The sequence below is a fragment of the Bos grunniens genome, chromosome 13 (genome assembly GCF_055505025.1).
Source record: "Bos grunniens cultivar Pamir isolate PY7600 chromosome 13, Bosgru_T2T1.0, whole genome shotgun sequence".
NCBI lineage: Eukaryota > Metazoa > Chordata > Mammalia > Artiodactyla > Bovidae > Bos > Bos grunniens.
The window spans coordinates 31,682,570-31,698,729 of record NC_141177.1 but is presented as its reverse complement, the minus strand read 5'-3'; the positions used below and the strand labels follow the sequence as shown (position 1 = coordinate 31,698,729).

General features: G+C 39.5%; 1 protein-coding gene across 19 annotated transcripts in view; it reads left to right on the top strand.

The window, feature by feature from the left end:
* Positions 1-16,160, top strand: part of DNAAF9 (dynein axonemal assembly factor 9) — a 167,185-nt gene that overhangs the window by 38,122 nt on the left and 112,903 nt on the right. For 13 of the 19 annotated variants that reach the window (XM_086333297.1, XM_086333296.1, XM_086333314.1 and 10 more), the window contains exon 6: positions 829-935. In XM_086333297.1, the coding sequence (XP_086189423.1) occupies positions 829-935 (107 nt within the window). Of the gene's footprint in view, positions 1-828; positions 936-2,893; positions 3,038-4,179; positions 4,304-16,160 lie in introns of those variants that run through there. The other 6 variants (XM_086333311.1, XM_086333308.1, XM_086333306.1 and 3 more) reach the window with 3 other exon arrangements.

Below are 16,160 nucleotides of genomic sequence, written 5' to 3'. Positions count from 1 at the left end.
AAGTTTCTGCAGCATCACAGCATGCTACCAGCAATCAGATTGAAGGACTCATGAGGATCTAGTCTGTACCACTTATTAAAGATGAAATATAGTTGTGGCGCCTCTTGCCAATAAGAAATAGTAATTTGGGTAGCTGTTAAAAATATGCTGACAGTGATGCTCAAAAATAATGTATAGGGGATTTTCCTGGTGATCCAGTGCTTATTAAGACTTCGTGCTTCCATTACAGGGGGTGTGGGTTGAATCCCTGGTTGGGAAACTAACGTCCCATATGCTGTGGGGCATGGCCAAAAAAACAAGTGTAAAAACAGAGGGAAAAGATCAGCAAGTTTAGCAGTGCTTCTGTCTTTATCTACTAAAAGGAAAAAAAAAAAAAAAAAACTTGTACATTTAATGTTTCCTTCCTTATAATAATAGGGAAGGAAATATTTTGATTTCATACTTTTCCCTTGAGGAAGTTGGTTAGCTATGTGTTTTTTAAGGGAAAGGAGTCAAGTTTTGGTCTGTTAATATATCCACTTAGGGATACAAGTCAGATATAATAGGCCACTATTTGTTTTCTTACTTTCCCTGGAAACCAGAATGTGAAAATATGGAGAAACTTGAATTTTTGTAACTTGTTTGTATTTTGTTTTTTCCTTGACTTTCATTTTGTATTTCTAGTGTTAATATCTAACCATTTTATCTGTTTCAGTTTTTGGTATTTTTTTTGCTAGATGAGGCTGTGGTGAACTTGTGAGAAATGATGCCTTTCTGAGCACATTAGATCAGGTTTAGACTGCTGTATTCAGGATGAAATTTGATACATGTTGTACTTGATTCCTCTAGGTCACTTGCAGATATTTGATATGTTTGTAGTGGAGAAGTGGCCTGTTGTACAGGCCTTTGCTCTTGAGGGCATTGGAGGGGATGGATTTTTTACCATGAAATATGAGGTATGTATGAAAAGCAGCATGTTTGGTTTTTCTGCCACTAAGCTGTTTTTATGAAGGCCCACAGTGTGGGTGTTCATTATAACACTCTAGAAAGCTGGGAGTGACTCCAAAGGGTATGGGACAGTTTAAAGTATTTGAAATGGAAAATTATTGCTGTTTAAGGCTAGTCTGCAAAGTGAGCTCCTATGGCCTTTATTCGTAAAGCTTCTCTCTGTCCTCCTTTTTTTCCCCATTCTGAGTTACATATAGCACCCCAGGCTGACTCCTCATAACTTTTACTGTCCTATGTCACTTATATCTGTCATACCCACTTACCCACTCACCCACCCCTGGCCTCTGGATTGGAAGTTTCTGGAGAACAAAAGCATTCTTATTGTTGTTTGTATCTCAGAAGTTTGTATAATTTAACTATTTAAGGGCAATGAAAGGGAAAGTGCAGGATTTTGTATAAGTACTGTGTACTAGGGGCTTCCCAGGTGGTGCTAGTGGTAAAGAACCCACCTTCCAATGCAGGAGATGCAGGTTCAATCCCTGGGTTGGGAAGATCCCCTGGAGGACGGCATGGTAACCCACTCCAGTATTCTTACCTGGAGAATTCCATGGACAGAGGAGCCTGGCAGGCTGTAGTCCATGGGATCAGAAAAGACTCAGACACTACTTAACAACTAAACAACAACTAAAGGAATAAAAAGATTAGCTTTTATGGTAAGAACAGTATCTTTTATTTCAGTGTTCTGCATCTAGAAGATGACCAGTTAAGTATTGTTAAGTGAATTAATGAATGAGAACTGGAAGAGGGGATCATCTAGGGTATGCATTAGGAAGGATGACTTGGTATCCATATGCCTCCATAGGATCCCCACTGAAATGATCTGCTCCCAGTACAGGAAACCAGACGTGCTGGAAATGGGGCCATACTCTTAGGGATAGAGTAAGTGGGATCTTTGGAAGCAAGGTCCAGGACTGATTCTTTTGCCTCCTTCTGAGAAGTAGCAGTGTCCCTGAGAAATGATTGGAGGTTCACCTGGCAAACCCTGTAATGTAGAGGAACATGGGCTGTAGGGATGAAGAAGACACACACCACATCAGCCCCATTCTTCTTGCCCCAAACCAGTTTTCTCACATTTATTACAATAAAGTAGTAGAACATCCACAAGGCTGTGGCAGCTGCCCCTGACAGCAGTTAACACCCTAAAATTTGGAAGAAGGGGGGCTTCACAGGTGGTAAAGAGCCTGCCTGCCAATGCAGGAGACACAAGATACGTGGATTCTATCCCTGGGTCAGGAAGATCCCCTGAAGCAGGAAATGGCAACCTGCTCTAGTATTCTTGCCTGGAAAACTCCATGGACAGAGTAGCCTGGGGGGCTACAGTCATGGAGTTGCAGAGTTGGACGCAACTGAGCGCACACAGTTTAGGAGAATAGGGACTTGAAAGGAGGCATGCCATAGGACATAGAGAAGAACCTTAAAATTTTTAGTGATAATGGTAATGTTTATTTTTAGTTAATTGTATAAACTATGCATTTATACTGTCTTGTAGATGCCAGGCACTGTTCTCAGCATTTTGTATAAATTAATTTGGAAAGAAAGTGAAAGTCAGTCCTGTCTGACTCTTTGCAACCCCATGGACTATACAGTCCAGGAATTCTCCAGGCCAGAGTACTGGAGTGGGTAGCCGTTCCCTTCTCCAGGAGATGTTCCCAGCCCAGGGATTGAATCCAAGTCTCCCGCATTGCAGGCAGATTCTTTACCAGCTGAGCCACCAGGGAAGCCCATGAATTAACTTTAATTCCTACAATAACCCTCTGAAGTAGGTCTCTTACCATCCCTATTTTACAGAAAGTTTAAATGAATTTCCCAGGTCACAGAACTAGTAGCCAGTGAGTGGCAGGGCTAAAGCCCAGTCCAGAAAGTCAGGCTTCTGACCCTATGCTTCTAACCCCTGGGCTACCACTAGGTACTTGAAAAGCAGTGTGCTTGGAAGCTGGACAATTCATGCAGCTCAAATGGGGCAGGCCTCTGGCTCCTGCCTTGAGGTGCATCAAACCATGAAGTCAGATCCCAAAGGAACAAAATTCTTTTTCAGAAAAACTTTTACAAGGTAATGTAGATTTTTGCTGGAGGGTGGTGGTTTTAGGGGCAGTGAGGAGGAAACAGCATACATCATATAGTAAAAGTTATTACTCTAACTCTTCTTTCAGAATCCCTTTCTTTAGATCCTGCCCTTCTTTTTAGCCACTAATTTTCATTCTCTCAAATATTTTTCTTTGTCCCCATCTCATTTTCCCCGACCTTTCTTCTCTTCCTTACCCTGTCCTTCCTTGTCCTTTAAGGTATGCAGCAGTTTGGCCTAGTGATCAACTCTGCCATTATACTGTCTGGTTCTCTCTGATTGACATATTAGAGGCCTGATAACTGCCTGAGCCAGAAAAGTTCCTGCCTCCTTTGAAAGCTAGGAGGAGAACTACAGATATAACTTAAGTTTTTAAACTTCTCTTTTATTGCATGCTTATACCCAGAGGAAAATCCTTAACTTAGAGGATGTTTTGTCCCTGTTGTGGTAGGTGCCAGCATGAGAAAGGAAACCAGACCCTTAGAGCATTTATTTGATATTTAGGCTGGGCCAGACTAAGTTATGGATACAGAGAACTCTTTCTTCCTGGAAGCAGTACAGGGTAGTTCTTCTGCTAGGGCTTTCCCCATCTCCAACTTCCTTCTTACTCTCCAGCTATTAGAACTGTGTGATCTGGTAATATAAATTTATATTAACCAACTCTTCAAGGGAGAATTCTAAAAGCAAACTTCTGAGTAATAACTACAGAGCAAGCATTCATTCACCTGCTAATGGACAAACATAAAAATTTTTGTACTGAAAAGTAGAATAAACCCTATGAAAAAATTCAGAAGATAAGAAGGAGACCATAGCATATTAGATGCAGGGATGGATCAGCATGATTTTAAAAAATATTTTCTCCAGGAAATAAAAATTGAGAAAAATATCATTTGTACTTTTCAAGCATGCAGTTTTTAGAAAGAGAGGCAAGATGTGGTATTTAGAGCAAGCAGAATTTAAAAGAGAAGTGGATGGCATATGAGAAAATATTGTTCTAAGCCTCAAAATTCACTAGTAGAATTAAGATTTGAATTTCAAAATAGAAATCAGGGAGATTGGCCAAATGGGGAGTATAAGGACCCTGAGCTCATCCCCTCTCCCAAGCACACCAAAATCACAATTATTTGCAGAACAACCATTGATGAAAAAAAGACCATAACCTACCAGGAAGGACTTGCTACAGCTAAAGTCATAAGGAATGAACCAAAAGACAGGAAGGATGGACTTCTGATGTACTCAAGTCCCTTCCCCCAGGTAGGTGACCCACAGCTGGAGAATAATTACATTGCAGAGGTTCTCATAGAGCAGTGAGAGTTCTGCGCTCCATGGTGGCCTCTGCAGCCTGGCAGCCCTGCACTGGGAAGATGAGCTGCCAGAGCATTTGACTTGGAAGGCCAGCAGGGCTTAATTTCAGGAGTCCCACAGGACTGAGGGAAATAGAGATTTCTTTCTTACAGGGTATACACAAAGTATCACATACTCCAGGACTCAAGACAAAAGCAATCATTTGATAGAACCCTGGACCAGACTTACCTGCTGGTGTTGGGGAGTGTCCCAGAGAAGCAAGAGGCAATTGCAGCTCACCCTGGGGATATAGATGCTGATGGCAGCCATTCCTTGGGTGTGCCCTTCTGCCTTGTGGACACTGGTGGTAATGGGCGCTGTTGTAGAATCCTCCCTTTCACTCATTAGAACCAAGACCTGGCCAATAAACATGTAGGAGCCAGTGCTGGGACACCCCAGGTGAAACTAATTGGGGGGAGGAACAGCCCCATCCAGGAGGAACAGCCCCATCCATAAGCAGGCAGGCTACCTAAAGATTTCCTGAGCTCTCAACCACCTTTAGACTTACCCCTGCCCACCAGAGGCCAAGACCCAGCTCCACCCACCAGTGAGAAGGCACCAGTCCCAGGATCTCCTGATCCCTGACCCTGCCCTCCAGGAAGCCTGCTGTGGCCTCTGGACCAGCCTCACCAATCAGGAGTCAGACACCAAATGCAGAAAAACCAGACTTCCACAGGCTGTGAATCCAGCCTGCACAAAGCAGGCCCTGACTTAAGACCACGTTGACCCTGGCCCTGCCCACACTAAGAGGCAAATACAAGCTTTAGGATATCCTGAACCACAAACGCAACTGTCACTCCCCTCTCCCAGTAATCTGACACCAGCTCTGAGATACCTGGGCCCAGAAACCAGACTCCAGGACCCAGATCTACCTGTTAGTAATCTGGTACTAACCCCAGGACCTGGCTTCACCCACTAACAGTCTTAGAGTCTTATGGATCCTGACTCTTCCTACCAATGAACCAGCACGAGTCCTGGGGCTCCCTGAGGTTCTCCAGCCCACCAACCTGCAGCCAGCAGTCTCTGCACAAGGCAGGGCCTGGTAACCACCTGGACCAGGTGCCAGCAAAGTCTTACCACATCACCCAAATAGCCCTCCACAAAAGAGGGACCCATGCAGCCAACATGGGGAAACCCCTGGAACATATAGCTTGGGTGATGAGAGGGGTGTACACTGTTGAGATGCATAGAATGTCTCCTACAGAAGGCCTCTTCTCTAAAGTCAGGAAACATAACTAACCCACCAGATAAGTAATACATACAGCAGCTTAGGCAAAATGAAATGACAGAGAGACATGTTCCAGTCAAAGGAGTAAGAAAAAAAACCCAGAAGACAAGTGAAAAGCTTAGTTTTCCCAAGAAAGAGTGAAGGTAGTGATTGTAAAAATGATCAAAAAATGTGAGAGAAGAATAGATGCACAGAGCAAAAAACTGTAAGTTTTTAACAATGAGAAAATATAAAGAACAGCTGTAGATGAAGAATACAATTAAAATGAAAAATACATTAGAAGGAATCATCAGTTTAAATGATACAGAATGGATCAGTGAGCTGGAAGACAAAGTAGTGGAAATCACTGATGCTAAACAGAAAAAAGAATGAAATGACATATAAGAGACCTCTGGGACAACATCAAGCACACTAATATTTGCATTTTAGAAGTCTTAGAAAGAAAGGTGCTAAGAAAATCCCTGAATACTTAAGAGCCATAAACAGTCCTTCAAGACCAGGAAGTGCAGAGAGTCTCATATAGGATTAACCCAAAAAGAACACACCAAGACACACTGTAATCAAAATGTAAAATTTAAAGAGAGAATATTAAAAGTAACAAGACAGAAGGAACAAATAACATAAAAGGGAACTCCCATAAGGCTGTCAGCTGACTTTTAAGCAGAAGCCCTGCAGGCCAGAGGGAAGTGCTGTAAGTTTAAAGTGATGAAAGGAAAATACCTATGAGCATGAGTATGCTACACAGTAGTGCTCTCATTCATATTTATTGGAGAGAGTAAAAGCTTTGTAGACAAGCAAAAGCTAAAAGAGTTCACCAAACCAATTTTACAAGTGTTAAAAGAACTTCTCTAGGTGAAAAAGAAAAGGCTATTACTCTAAAAACATGAAAATTCTGAAATGAAAAAGGTAAAGGAAAACATACAATAAAGATAGGAAATCATCCATGCATGAACCTCGTAGGAAGGTTTAAAGACAAAAATAGTGAAATCCACAGTATCTACAAACACCCACAATAAACAGTTAAAGGGTACACAAAACAATTAGATGTAAAATACGATACTGAAAATAGTAATTGAGAGGGGAGGAGAGTATACGCTGTGGGATTAAGATGCATTTGAAATTAAGAGATCAACAACTTAAAAACAGTTAAGTATGTACATAGAACATTATATTAAAAACCTCATGATAGCCACAAACCAAAAATCTGTAATAGATATACACAAAAAATAAAAATCCAAATACAATACTAAAAATAGTCACTAAATCACAACAGAATTAAGGAAGAAGGAAGGGGTAAAAGGCCTACAAAAGTAACCCCAAAACAGATAACAAAGTGGCAATAAGAATATACATATCAATAATTACCTTAAATGTAAATGGACTGAATGCTCCAATCAAAAGACACAGAATAGCTGAGTGGATACAAAAACAAGACATATGTGTGTGTGTGTGTGTGTGTGTGTGTGTGTACTGCCTAGAAGAGATCACTTCAGGTTTATAGACAGACTGAAAGTAAGAGGATGGAAAAAGATATTCCATGCAAATAAAAATCAAAGCCAGGGTTGCAATACTTAGACAATAATAAGCCCTAAAATAAACGCTGTTGTAAGAGATGGAGAAGGATACCACATGATAATCAAGGGATCAATGCACTAAGATATAACAATTATAAATATATTTGCACCGAATATAGGAGCAACTAAATAGAGAATTGGACTATAAAGAAAGCTGAGCACTGAAGAATTGATGCTTTTGAACTGTGGTGTTGGAGAAAACTCTTGAGAGTCCCTTGGACTGCAAGAAGACCCAGCCAGTCCATCCTAAAGGAGATCAGTCCTGGATGTTCTTTGGAATGTCTGATGTTGAAGCTGAAACTGAGATACTTTGGCCACCTGATGCGAAGAACTGACTCATTGGAAAAGACCCTGATTCTGGGAAAGAGTGAGGGCAGGAGGAAAAGGGGACGACAGGATGAGATGGTTGGAGGGCGTCACAGACTCAATGGACATGAGTTTGGGTAAGCTCCGGAAGTTGGTGATAGACAGGGAGGCCTGGTGTGCTGTGGTTCATGGGGTTGCAAAGAGTTGGACACGATTGAGTGACTAAACTGCCTGAAATACATATATCAGATATTAATGGACAGAAAGGGAGAAATTGACAGTAACACAATAATAGAGAATTTGAACACCTCAGTTACATCAATGGACAGATCATCTGGACAGAAAATCAATAAGGAAGCACTGCCCTTAAATGACACATTGGACCAAAGGGACTTATTTGGTAAGAGTATTCCATCTGAAAGCAGCAGAATACACATTCTTTTCAAGTCTACGTGAAACATTCTGGAGGATAGGTCACATACTAGGCTACAAAACAAGTCTTGGTGAAGAAAATTGAAATCATATCAAGCATCTTTTCCAGCCACAATACTGACTAGAAACCAACTGCAATGGGGGAGAAAAATGGTAAAACCCTCAAAACACATGGAGGGTAAACAATATGTTACTTAACAACAAATGGATCACTGAAGAAATCAAAGAGGAAATCAGAAGTTACCTAGAGACTAATGAAAATGAAAACATGACAATTCAATACCTTTGTGTATGCTAAGTGTGCTAAGTCACTTCAGTCATGTCTGACTCTGTGGCCCTATGGCCTGTAGCCCACCAGGCTCCTCTGTCCGTGGGATTCTCTGAGCAAGAATAGTGGAATGGGTTGCCGGTGCTTTCCTCCAGTGCCTCTCTTGTCTCCTCCACTGGCAGACAGGTTCTTTACCACTAGCGCCACCTGGGAAGCCTCCTCAATACCTATAGTGAAAGTGTTAGTCACTCAGTCATGTCTGACTCTTTGCAACCCCATGGACTGTAGCTTGCCAGGCTTCTTTGTCTGTGGAATTTTCTAGGCAAGAATTCTGGAGTGGGTAGTCATTTCCTTCTCCAGGGATCTTCCTGACTCAGGGATCAAACCTGGGTTTCCTGCCTTGCAAGGAAAATTCTTTACTGTCTGAGCCATCAATATCTGTGGGACACAGCAAAAACAGTTCTAAGAGGGAAGTTTGTACCGAAACAAGCTTACTTCAGGAAAAAGATAAATCTCAAACAACCTACCAGTGTGAGTGAAATTGCTCAGTCGTGTCCTACTCTTTGTGATCCCATGGACTGTAGCCTACCAGGCTCCTCCATCCATGGAATTTTCCAGGCAAGAGTACTGGAGTGGGTTGCCATTTCCTTCTCTAGGGATCTTCCCGACCCAGGGATAGAACCCAGGTCTCCCGCATTGCAGGCAGATGCTTTACTGTCTGGGCTACCAGGGAAGCCCACCTTACGGAACTATAGAAAGAACAACAAACAAATCCCAGAGTAAGTAGAAAGAAAAAAAACATAGAGACAGCAGAACTAAATGAAATAGAGACTAAGTAAAAATAGGAAAGATCAGTTAAACTAAAAGCTGGCTCTTTGAAAAGATAAAATTGTTGCGTCTTTAACCAGATGCATCAAGAAAAAAGGAGAGGGTCCAGATCAGTAATGTGAGAAGTGAAAAAGAAGTAACAACCAACACCACAGAAATACAGAGGATCATGAGAGACCACTACAACAACTACATACCAGTAAAGTGAACAAACTAGAAGAAATCGACCAATTCTTAGAATGGTACAATCTCCCAAGAAATAAAAAATATGAACAGACCAGTTACCAGTATTAGTATTTAATCAGTTCAAAAATAAAAAATAAAAAACCACACACAAACACCTTCCAGAAAACATTAGAAGAGGACCAGATGTCTTCACAGGTAAGTTCTACCAAACATTTGAAGAGTTAACACCTATCCTTCTGAAGCTATTCCAAAGATGGCAGAGAAAGAACACTTCCAGAATCATTCTGGGAGGCCAGCATCACCTGATAGCAAAACTAGACTAAGATATCACAGAGAAGAAAATAACAAGCCAATATTAGTGATGAACATAGGTGTGGAAATTGTCAACAAAATCTTCAGTTGATTGCAAAGCACATTTAAAGGATCCTACATCATGACCACATAGGACCTATCATTGGAAATTTTCAGTATCCCTAAATCAATCAGTGTGATACATCACATTAACAATGTGAAAACTAAAAAAAAAAAAAAAAAAGTGGTTATCTCAGTAGATGCAGAAAAGGCTTTTAACAAAATTCAACATCTGTTTATGATTTTAAAAAAAACCTCCAGAAAGTGCACACTAAGGGAGCATACCTCAGCATAATAAAGGCCATACATGACCAAAAAAAGGAATTAAGATTGGAAAGGAAGAAGTAAAGCTGTCACTGTTTGCAGATGACATAGTTCTCTACATAGAAAATCCTGCAGATGCTACCAGAAATCTACTAGAGCTCATCAGTGAAGCTGGTGAAGTTGCAGGATACAAAATTAATATACAGAAATCTGTTGCTTTTCCATACACTTAACGGTTAACTATCACAAAGAAATTAAGGAAACAATCCCATTTACCATCTCATCAAAAAGAATAAAATACTTAGGAATAAATGTACGTCAGGAGATAAAAGAACTCAGGAAACAGACATTGGTGAAGCAAATTAAATACAACACAAATGGAAAAATACACTATGTTCTTGGATTGGAAGAATTAATATTGTTAAAATGACTATACTTATCCAAGGCAATATACAGATTCAATGTAATCCTTGTCAGAATACCAGGGTCTTTCACAGAAGTAGAACAAATCTAAAATTTGTATGAAAATACAAAATACCCCAAATAGCCAAAATGGTCTTGAGAAAGAGAGCTGGAAGGATAACAGTCCCTGACTAAAGACTGTACTACACTACTACAGTAATAATAGCAGTATGTCTTAATACTGACACACAGACACACATAGATCAATGAAACAGAATAGAGAGCTCAGCATTAAATCCATGCACTTAAAAAAATAATAATAAATAAATAAATCCATGCACTTAAGGTCAGTTAATCTACAACAAAAGAAGCAAGAATATACAATGGAGAAAGGACAGTCTCTTCAGTACATAATAGGAAAACTGGACAGTTGTGTGTAAAAGAATGAAATTAGAACATTCTCTGACACCATATACAAAAATAAAGTGGATTAAAGACCTAAGTGTGAGACTGGAAACAATAAAACCAGAAGAAAACCTAGGCAGAACACTCTGACATTAATTGTGGCAATAGGTTTTTGGATCTGCCTCCTAAAGCGAGGAAAATAAAAGCAAGAATAGACAAATTGGGCCTAATTAATCTTAAACCATCAACAAAATAAAGACAGCCTTGTGAATAGGAGAAGATACTTGCAGATGATATGATTGATAAGGGTTAATATCCAAAATATGTAAACAGCTCATAGAACTACACATAAAAGAAAAAATCCAAAAATGGGTAGAAGAGCTAAAGAGACATTTAACCAAAGAAGACATACAGATGGCCAACAAGCATGTGAACAGGTGCTCAACATCACTAGTCACCAGGGAAATGCAAATCAAAACCATAATGAGATTTCACCTCTTATTTGTCAGCATGACACCAAAAAGAACACAAATGTTGGTGAGGATGTAGAGAAATGGGAACACATCATACACTGTTGGTAGGAATATAAATTGGCGCAGTCACTGTGGAAAACAGTATGGAGGTTCCTCAAAAAGCTAAAAATATAACTACCATATAACCCAGCAGTTCCACTCCTAGGGAACTACTGGGTTTTATATATATATATATATGTATGTATGTATGTATATATGTATACATATATATGTTTACATATATGTAAACCCAAAACCACTAACTCAATACATGCACCCCAGTGTTCATAGCAACATTATTTACAGTTGTAAACCCAAAACCACTAACTCAATACATGCACCCCAATGTTCATAGCAACATTATTTACAGTTGTCAATATACGTGTGCTAAGTCACTTCAGTCGTGTCTGATTCTTTGTGACCCTATGGACAGTAGCCCACCAGGCTCCTCTGTCCATGGGGATTCTCCAGGCAAGAATACTAGAGTGGGTTGCCATGCCCTCCTCCAGGGGATCTTCCCGACCCAGAGATAGAACCTGCAGCTCTTATGTCTCCTCCACTGGGAAGCAGGTTCTTTACCACTAGTGCCACCTGGGAAGCCCATTGTCAATATACGGAAGCCACCTAAATGTTGATAAATAGATGAATGGAAAGAAGATATGGTATATATACGTATGTGTGTATATATATAGTGGAATACTGCTTAACCATAAAACGAAAACTTGGAACAACATGGGTGCACTTGGGAGGGTATTATACTAAGTGAGGTAAGTCAAAGACAGGCACTTATGATATCACTTACATGTGCAATCTGAAAAATACAACACTACTATGAATAAAATGGAAAAGAAACAGACCCACAGATAACAGAGAACTAACTAGTGGTTACCAGTGGGAACAGGGAAGTAGGGGAAGGCAGGATAGGGGTAGGGAAATGAGAGGTACAAACTATTATGTTGAAGATAAGCTACAGAGCTTAATTGTACAACACGGGGAATATAGCCAGTATTTTATAACTATAAATGTAGTATAACCTTTAAAGTTGTGAATCACTGTGTTATATACCTGTAAGTTATATAATTTTGAAAATCAACTGTACTTCAATATCAAATAAATTTTAAAAAATGGACATCAAGTTCAGTACCTCAAAAATCTCATCAGTTGGCACACTTGTAAAACTGTTGCACATTACAGAGAAAGGAGCCAAATAGGTTAAATCAATGAGGAAAAAGATAATAAAATGGAGGATAGAGAATGGAAAATGGTGATATCAAAAGTGAAGATTATGTAATAGTGTGTGTTTATGTGTCACGGAGTGTGACACAGAGTGACAAGCAACCAGACATTTACCAACTGCCACCTCCTTAGTAGGAAAAACAAGGAACAAAGTGAGTGGGTGGAGTTTCTCTGTGGAAACTTGAAAACAAAGGTAACGCTTTGGGTAGTGTAGTAAAGCTCTCTACATTTTGGTATTTAGAATATGAGGGAGTAGAGATCCTATAGCTGCCTCTTACATGTCTACTCTGCTACAAAACTTACTGGTACTTGACAAGCTCTGCTAAGAACAGAAAGCTTCCCATCAACATTTTTTTGAAAATATAAACAGGCAGTGAAAGCTCACCACACATTGGATTAAATCACCTGTAATTTGAAAGAAAAAGTCAAGATTTTTAAAAAGTTCTGAATGTGACACAAAGATAATTTAAGATATAGGGGGAAAGTTAAGATATAAAACTCTATTTAGGATGCCTGGAGAAATGTAAGATTTGATGACCATAGAACAAGAGTTATTTTGTGATAAATGAATATAAGGAAAATATGAGCTCTGGGAAGTTATAAGTGATAAAATTAACAGAGCAATTGGGAGGGTAAAGTTAGGAAAATCTCAAAATTAAAAACTTTAGAAATAAAAGGAAATATGAGAAAAAACTTTAAAATCTTAGAGAACTTATCTATGAGGTTTGATATCCTTTAAGTAGGAGGTCTAGAAGGATAGAACAGAGATACCAGAAGGGAGGAAACTTAAAAATAGAAGTAAACATTTCCAGTGATAATGAGAAATAAAAGCTTTTAAATTAAATTGCTTAGCAAGCATCAGTGAGATTTTTAAAAAAGCTTAAATCTGTCTGTGCTTTTTTAAACAATAAGAATTAAAGAATATCATAAAAAGCTTCCAGGCAGAAAAAATAAGTCTTGTACAATAAGACAACAGAAGTTTGATTTCTCTCCTTCCCCAACCAAAACAAACAAACATTAAACTAACATTAAACATGATAAAAATGGTTTTTAAGACACTAGATGTCCGGCAAGGAGGTAATTCCCTTGAGAGAGAGAAATAGACAAGATGAACCCCAGGATTGTCCTAGCTTACTACAGTTGACCTTCAAAAAAATAGGAGTTTGAACTGCATAGGTTCACTTACACAGAGATTTTTTTTTCAGTGGTAAATACTATAGTACTACATGATCCACAGTGGGGTGAATCCACGGGCACAGAACCATGAATGCAGAATTGCTTTTACAGAGGGCTGACTGTAAGCTTTATTCATGGCTTTTCATCTGCAGAGAGCATCGATTCTCCCATGTTAGCATTAACACCCATGTCACTCAAGGATCAACTGTACTTTGAGAAAATTCCCAGGCCGTGGCACAGGAAGGGGGTACCCAGGTAGATCCCAATGTACTTCCTGAGCTGAGTAGATGCTGCTAAGATTCTGATGAGACCAAAGCATCTAGAGTACTAAAGAGGAAAGATTTCCCCCAAAACAGAACTCCCAAGGTCTGCGAAGATTCCTTTCCTCCTCCTCTGGCATCCCAAGTATTCAACAGAGTTTTGCTATATGTGCTTTTGTGTGACTTAACCACTGAAGTTGGAGGAAGAAAAACACAGGTGAAATTATTCCAGAACAGTTCCTGATGCATGCTCAGAGCTGGGAATAGTGCCTGTTCCCACCAATTAGGTGGGAACATAATTCATAAGGGGCATTGGATAAAGTCTTCAGGAGGGTTTTGTCTCAGTAGTGGGGAATAATCAGCCCTAGTATGAGCACTGCTCTGGACCCTCCTAACAATTTACAAAAGTAAGACCTGAAAGGATCAAACAGTTTTCAAGTAACTGCATTCCAGAATAAAGCACAAGAATATTTATAGGAATATGAAAATACCTGGTATCCAACAAGGTAAAATTCACAGTGTCTGGCATCCAAAGATTATCACTTTACAGGTAAGTGGGAATATATGACTGATAATAAGGTAATCAGTCAAAATTGACCTGAAATGGACAGAAACATTAGAATTAGCAAACAAGGACATAAAACAGTTATTCTCATTGTATTCCATATGCTCTAGAAGCTAGAGGAAAGATTGAATGGGTTAAACAAATAGAAAATATAAAAAGGACCCAGATAGAACTTCTAGAAGTGAACATTGCAATATCTAAGATGAAAAATATACTAGATGGCAGTAACATTAACTTAGATCCTGCCAAAGAAGATTAATGATTTTTAAGCCATAGCAGTAGAAACCATCCAAGGTGAATGAAGCACAGAGAGACTAAAGAATCCAAAAGAATGGAAAGAGCATCAGTTCAGTTCAGTGGCTCAGTTATGTCCCGACTCTTTGCGACCCCATGAACCGAGCATGCCAGGCCTCCCTGTCGATAACCAACTCCTGGAGTTAATCCAAACTGTTGGACACGACTGAGCGACTGAACTGAACTGAACTGAACTTGGTTATCTGGGTCATGATCTTTTTTGTGTACTACTTCTGTATATTCTTGCCACCTCTTCTTAATATCTTCTGCTTCTGTTAGGTTCATACCATTTCTGTCCTTTATTGAGCCCATCTTTGCATGAAATGTCCCGTTGGTATCTCTAATTTTCTTGAAGAGATCTCTAGTCTTTCCCATTCTATTGTTTTCCTCTGTTTCTTTGCATTGATCGCTGAGGAAGGCTTTCTTATCTCTCCTTGCTATTCTTTGGAACTCTGCATTCAAATGGGTGTATCTTTCCTTTTCTCCTTTGCTTTTTGCTTCTCTTCTTTCCACATACCTGAATGGTCTAGTGGTTTTCCCCACTTTCTTCAATTTAAGTCTGAATTTGGCAATAAGGAGTTTACGATCTGAGCCACAGTCAGCTCTTGGTCTTGTTTTTGCTGACTGGAAAGAGCATCAGTGATTGCCAAATCAGTCACAGGACAGAATAAAGACATTTTTAAACTTAAAAAAATTTTTTCCTTCCATTAATCTTTTCTTAGAAAGCTATTGAAGGATGTGCTCTAACAAACAAGGAAGTCAGCCAAGGAAGAGGAGACAAATTAAGCCACGGGATCAAATCCATCATGTGAAAGCTTCAGAATGAAGCTGGAAGAAAGAGAGAGATTATCTGATATCTTTAAACCAGTGGTTCTCAATTGGAATGATTTTGCTGTCTCATCCCTCTCCTCCCCCCAATATTTGGACATGCTTTTGATTTGCCTAGACAGGGAGGGTCATTGTTATAGGCATCCAGTGAGTAAGAGACCAAGGATGTTGCACAAAACAATGCAAGGGCATCCCCTCACATCAAAGAAATAACTGGCCCTCAAATCACAGTAGTGTTTCTATTGAGAAACTCTAGTGTAAGGAGATTAACTGTGAGCAAATTAAGTGGGAAAGGTAGAAAAAAATTTAGGATTGATTTTTTTTTTAATGTATATATATAATACAAGTAAAAAAAAAAGCTGTTGGTAGCTTTTGGAAAAACGAAATTTGTTTAAGAAAGTAAATAGCATGGTATGTACTAGGCGTGCAGTAAATTTTATATATTACATATATATCTTTAATATTGTAAATAATAACTACTAGTATAGCCAACGGAGAAGGCAGTGGCACCCCACTCCAGCACTCTTGCCTGGAAAACCCCATGGATGGAGGAGCCTGGTGGGCTGCAGTCCATGGGGTCGCTAAGAGTCAGACAAGATTCAGCGACTTCACTTTCACTTTTCACTTTCATGTATTGGAGAAGGAAATGGCA